The sequence below is a fragment of the Vicugna pacos genome, chromosome 6 (assembly GCF_048564905.1).
Source record: "Vicugna pacos chromosome 6, VicPac4, whole genome shotgun sequence".
NCBI classification, from domain to species: Eukaryota; Metazoa; Chordata; class Mammalia; order Artiodactyla; family Camelidae; genus Vicugna; species Vicugna pacos.
Genome location: NC_132992.1, coordinates 14,362,613 through 14,369,175, shown reverse-complemented (window position 1 = coordinate 14,369,175; position 6,563 = coordinate 14,362,613). Strand labels below are relative to the sequence as shown.

Here is a 6,563-nt window from a genome sequence, read left to right as displayed (position 1 = left end):
TTCAACTGAGGAGGGCTTCAAAGAGAAGTGGAGACTGAGACATGAAGAAGCCAGGGATAAATTCCTGCAAAACTTAAGAATCTATATTAGCACAAACCCAGACTGACATTACAAGCAAGGCAGGTGGGGCAGGAGAACTGTTAAAGGGCAGAACTGACCAAAGGGCATTTTAGCACATAAAGGACCTGAAGAAACAAGCATTGAAGGCAGACACCATTAGTAAAGGCAGTAAATGCGTGAAGGGAAGATCAAATAAACAACCTAAACTCCCTTTCCATCTACTCCCACCTCCCACTGTCAGTGAAACTCCATGGGAGTCACACCCAAGCTCAGGTCTCTGTACTTGGTGTCATTGTTGGTTGAGTTATGGTCAAACTATAACATACATTTTTGAAAACAAAAAAAAACAAACAATTCTTCCCTCTGCCCCAGTGAGCAAGCCAACTCCAGTAAACTCTTTGAATAAGCCGGGGAAGAGAGGAAGCTAAGCACAAAGGAATTTTTGAGGGTGACAGAAATGGTCTGTATCTTGCTTGTAATGGTGGTTACATGACAGAATATATTTATCAAAACTCATTAAACTGTGCACATAAAATAAGTGAATTTTATTACATGTAAATTACACATCAGTAAAGCTGATTAGAGAGAGAGAGAGAGAGAGAGGCAGGAGCTGGAGGGAAGAGAGAGGACAACCTCCCCGGGTAGTAAAACGGAGGAAGTCTGGGAAAACCACTGTGGGACAGAGGACGTGCCTGCTGGGGCGGAGTGGGGTCGCCCACCCGACATTTTACACAGCACCAGACCTTATTCCGTACAGCAGCAAGGAGTTTACATTTCCAATAATACCTTATACGTCATTAGGAATTGCCTAAAGTGGAGGCAAATAAATCCAAATCTATCCTCCAGGGGGCCATGTGCCCCTAGAGTCTCCCAATGGAGGCAAAATTCACTATAAAGCAGCAAGCAAAGAAGCTAAATTACCCCCATCTCCCATATTTTCCTATAGAAAAGTCAGCCCCACTACACCCCTCCCCACAACCCTTTGGAGGTTGAAGTTAAATCCCTGGAACCCCATTCAGACCTTCCTTCAGTGTCTCCCTATTTCAAAAAGCGAAAAGCATCAAGAAAATTTTAGAGGTCTATCCAGCAGTAGCAACTTTCATTAAAATTATAAGCTTTTTGTAATCTTTTAGCCACTAAGCAACACACCGAACTGTCACACTTCAACAAACAGTAACAAATTTGAAGAGGAAATCAGGAGCATTCTGCTTTGCTCAAGCAGAGTAAAGAAGTATTTCTGAGCAGCTTACAAGTTTCACAGAGTCAGCAAACATTCATGATATAATGGGAAGTAACTTCCAGTGGTGTTAAATTACACTATCCCCGCCCCTTCCTATCCCTATATCTAATCTATCACAGAGAGCTGTCTCTGAATTGTCCCCTTCTTTCCCACAACTTCTGCCTGTACCTCCGTCTACCAGGCCTCCATCACCTTCCATTTTGTTTCCTACAAGTTTCCTTGGTCTCCCTGGCTCCCAGCTCTTCGATATTACTCATCCTGCTCAACATGTCTGAAAATGTGCTTACTTGTTTAATCACTTCTTTATACCCTGCTTTGTTCCTACAAGTGGACTCATCATCCCAAATCATTATTTTCAGTCTTCCTCTCTCCTGTTTAAGTAGTCTTTCATTCAACCAACAAATTTTAAAGAGCACCTATTATGTGTAAGACATTGTGCTAGGCTCTGCAGGAGGTGAACAAGCCCAGATCAGCATCTCAAGGGGTTTACAGCATTGTGGGAGAGGCATACACATGCACAAATGACTATAATAAGATAGAAATGTGTATAGGTCATTAAGATAGAGAACTGTCAGTTGGATGTCAAGTAAAATCAGAACTGGTATAGGAGAGGTAGAATACGAGACACAGGAAACGTTGCAGAGGTTTCCAACCTGCGGGACTAGGAGAACAGCAGAGCAAGGACGGGCCGAGGGACATTAGGAAGAATACAGAGCATAACAGGAGACTTAAGGAAAGCGAATGTACTTGCCAAAGCCCAGATCAGGGCACATGATCAAAGAAGAGATTTCTGTCCTGCTTTAAGATGTTGGAAGCAGTCTGAAAAATGCAATTTCAACACCAAAATATTAGAATTTCCAGGATTGATGGTTTAAAGGGACAATGGCATAGAATATAAAACTGGAACTATCACCCCCAAAAATCTAGTCCGTGTGACTTCAGTAGGTATGAGGAACTATGGTGGGAAAGGAAGATTATAGATACATAATTTGCTGACCTAACAGTTGGTTCAGTTAAGGATAGTTAGCACAGCTTCTCGAGTCGAAGGGTTTTAAGTTGTTTTTGTACTGTTAGAAAATACAGCATCCTGACATACTGCAGGGCTCCTAATTAAACTTCAGATAATCTTGACCATTCTTCAGCTTTTATGGTGCTGTCCATGAAGTCCGAGACCCCCACATCAGGAGGACTAGCATGTCATTGTACTGTTGCCAGTGATCCATCCAGGCCAGGCCTGATTACTAAACCCTGCTCTCTACAAATGCTGAATCCTCTGAAGCTGCTGAAAGCAGTTGTGGGTGATGTCATGATTCAGATCCCTACTGGCAAGTCAAGACTAGCAAATATTTTCAAAATCAGAAGTAATAAGATGTCACAGCCACCTTCAATTCTTTTAGGAACAAGTCAGGTGGATCTAAAAACAAATCAACACACAAATCTGTGATTATACTAAAAACCTGTGAATTGTATATTTTAAATTGGTGAATTGCACGCTGTGTGATTTTATCTCAATAAAGCCATTATTCTAAGAAACAACAAACATGTTTTAACCAAAATGTTAGTTTCCAGAAATTTTATATCTTAGGAACCAAGCTATTGCCCCTAAAATGTTTATACTGCTGGGAAGTTTTACAAAAAGGAAGCCCTGCTAAATTGCTGTGACAAAACCATTATCATTTTTAGCTAAAAAGAATAAACTGAATGGTCTCTTGTCTTTCACTGTAATAGAAGCCGATTTGTATCACACATCAAAATCTGCCTTTAAGCTCTGACTGACATTTTTTAAAAGGGCACTTTTCAGATTCAACCATTACATTGAATACCACAATTATGGCTTGTCACTATTACATCTTTCCTTGGAGTCTACCCCCAGAATTTCCTTCCCTAGAATCCTCTGCAAGGGAAAAATCCTTGTATTTATCCACTGATATTACTTCTAATGATCTCCCTCTTCTAGTAATTACTATCCGAGCTTTTATCTCTAAAATCATTCCAACCTTCTCCATGTCCCAACCCATTCCCTAACTTCTACAAATAAATATCATACCAGCTGTCTGCCTGCTGTTGAGGTGACAGCAGGTTATTTATGTCCTTGGAGATTCAAAGTAGGCCAAGAATGTAAGAAGCAGGCTGTGAGCCCTTTGAGGCAGAGGACTGTGTCTTGTTCATGCTAGAACCTCTCAACACTAAACCGAGTACCTGACACCTAGGAGGTGCTCAATAAATATTTTTGTGCGCCATTAAACTAAGCCCCATTAACGAAAAGAATTAGCCAACAAACCAAGTGACCAAATTATTCTTAGGTATAAGTGTATTTAGAAGGCAGCTTAAGCTCAACTTCCCCATTGATGTCTAATTTGTCTTTACAATGACTAGAGGGTGAATTTTTAACATATTGTGATGAAGGTATGACCAAAGCCCCAAACCTTACAATTTAAAAATCATAGTTTTTTTTTGTTTTGTTTTGTTTTTAATGGAGGCACTGGGAATTGAATCCAGGACCTCGTGCACACTAAGCACGTGCTCTACTACTGAGCTATACCCTCACCCCCCAAAATCACAGTGTCTTGTAAATATTTTAATTGCCAATTTTTTGGGGGGAAAAAAAACAGATCCAAAGTCCAAGAGCAACTTATTATCCAATCAGTGTCTAGTTAAGCAGCCAATTAGTCAGGCAGCTAAAGGATGGACTCCTTACCACAGTAAAGAAGGGGGTCAGGAGAGGGTATAGCTCAACTGGTACAGCACATGCTTAGCATACACAAGGTCCTGGGTTCAATCCCCAAGTATCCCCTCTAAAAATAAATAAATAAACCTAATTATTATCTCTCCTCCCAATAAAAATTAAAACAAAAAGATTTAAAAAAAAAGAATGGGGTCTATATTTACAGACTCGTATCTCTTCTTGTGAAAATGGACTGATTTTTCTTGGTACCTATCTCATATGTTTATTATGAGGATTAAATGAGTTAAAATTTGTAAAGCACTTAGAACAGCAACTGGCACATAGTTAGCTTTATATAAATGTTTGTTAATAAAGTAACTTCAGATTCGTTTCCAACTGCATTCAGTCCTACATTAGAGATCTACAATGCCTAAAGAATTATCAAGTGTGGAGAGAAGTTCCAAGTATGCAGTCTTCAAATCTGTAGCTGGAAGAGAAAGAGGTCTCGGGGAATGTTTCATACAAATTCATTTTGTGGTTGAAGAAATGTATCTCATATATGTAGAGAAATTCACAGGTTACAAAAAGTATTCTCACCTATTATTAAGTTTGATCCTCACAACAACAGCCTTATAAGAGACGCAAGGCAGGTATAATTAACTTCATTTACAGATAAGTAAACTGAAGTACAGAGAGGTTAAGTGACTTGCTCAAGGTCACACAGTAAGTGTGGGCTAGAATCTAGGGCTAGAATCCAGGTCTCTCCACAGTGGGTCCCAGCCTCTTCCTTTTGTAACATGCTGCAACCTGGGGCTTGGGCTTACTTGGGTTATACTGAGAAGCAATGATTCTGGGACCATAAATGTAGACTCTGCTGCAAATGCAAACTTGAAGTTAAGGCAATTCTGTTAACTGGAACTAGTGGTAATTAATAGCTGGTAAAACACCTACCTACATAGGAGTAGCAGTGCAAAATGCCATGACTACACACAGCCACAAAGGCCATCAATGTCTTGAAGGGACAGTTCTCGGAAAATGTGCCATTCAGAGATTACCAGCCCCAGAGAATACTGGTGTTAGCATAAGAAAGAAAAGGCTGCCACTTCCCTTACACTAAACCCAGAAGGAAAAGGCTCGCCCCAGCGGATGGTGAAGACATGGAGCCTAACAAGGCTCTAAGGGATTACACGCAGGTTGCAAACTCCCGGCGACAAATGAGTGCGACCATCCTAGCCCGTGAATCAGCTCGCATTTATTCGGCTGCATCTTCCCCAGGGCCTCTCCACCCCAGGGTAGCAGTCTGAAACCCGGCAACTAAAGGTGAAAATCGACTGGCTATCGTTTGCAGGTTTCTAAATCTCACAGAAAGGTTGGCTGGCGGTAGAAGTGGCACCGCATACCAACACAAGACGTTATTTTAAGCGCGTGTCTCCAGGGGAGGGACTGACCATCTGATCCACCAGCTCGAGCATCTCCCACCAGCCAGGATTTTTCCTAAAGCAAGACGGAGGACAGAGCAATCCTGACGCAGGCCAGCCCTACTAAATCCACACGGGCCCCCTTTCCACACAGAAACCCGCTCTGCTTCCAGCCCAAGAAGCGTGGCAGGGGGCAGAGAGGCACCCCAAGGCAGGCCTCCTTCCGCCGCGTTAACCATCAACGCCCGAACGAGGAAGATGCCTCTGCGGGCGACCAGAGGGGCCGGGCCGGGGATTTTGAAATGCTCGGAAAGGGGGTGGTGCGGGGTCGGGCCGGGCTGGGTCCCCGCGCCCCCGCCCCTCCCCGGCCTGACAGTTGGCGGCGCCCGGCCGCGCGACCCTCTCCTCACGGCGCGGCTCGCGGGGCGCCTTACCTTTGTGTAGAGCTCGGACGCGGCCATGGCGGGCCCCGCGGCGCCGACGCCCCCCGCCTGTGCGGAGGCCGCACCTCGCCTGGGCGGCCGCCCGCGCCGACTAGGAAGCGCCCAGGCTGCCGCCGGCGGGGAGCAGGGCAGGGCCGGGCGGGGCGGGCCGCGCCGGGCGGGGCGGGGCGGGGCGGGGCGGGGCGGGGCGCCTCAGGCGCGGGCGGCCCGCGTGGGCCGCACCATCACTCCCGGGCTCGCCGCGAGCAGTGGCGCGCGCTCGGCGTGCCGGGGGTCCTCGGGGTCACCGCCGCAGCCGCCCCGGCGGCCGGAGATGCTGCCGCCGCCGCCGCCGCCGCCCTGTGCATTGTGGGAGCGGGAGGAGGCTGCGCTCCGGCGCTGCCAGCGCGGCTGCTCCGGGTTCTCTCGGGCTCACGCTGCCTCCCATCGGCTGTGGGCACCGAGCATCATCAGCTTGCCTGCCAGTGTCGCCGCCGCCTCCTCCCGCGCTGCCGAGGCCCAGGACACTCGCTGTATGCACACACACCCACCCTGGGACGCCCCCCGCAGACTCCAAGCGAGTCCCGGACCGTGCAGAATAGCCCAGCCCCTGAGAGGGGCGGCGATAGCAGGTGTCACTGAGGGTGTCCAGGTAAACGACGGGAGTCTCCAGGCTGCTTCTCCTGTGCTTCCAGGCATTTCTAGGGAAAGGATTTGGGGGGGAGGCTCATTAGAAGGCCATAGAGTAACCTAGAATT

General features: G+C 46.4%; 1 protein-coding gene across 4 annotated transcripts in view; it reads right to left on the bottom strand.

Moving 5' to 3' along the window:
- The window catches only part of MYO5A (myosin VA), a 168,275-nt gene extending 162,316 nt beyond the window's left edge, over window positions 1–5,959 (bottom strand). For all 4 annotated transcript variants that reach the window (XM_072962395.1, XM_072962396.1, XM_072962397.1 and 1 more), the window contains exon 1: window positions 5,818–5,959. In XM_072962395.1, the coding sequence (XP_072818496.1) occupies window positions 5,818–5,844 (27 nt within the window). In that variant the 5' untranslated portion in view covers window positions 5,845–5,959. The remainder of the gene's footprint in view (window positions 1–5,817) is intronic.
- Between the last annotated feature and the right edge of the window lie 604 nt (window positions 5,960–6,563).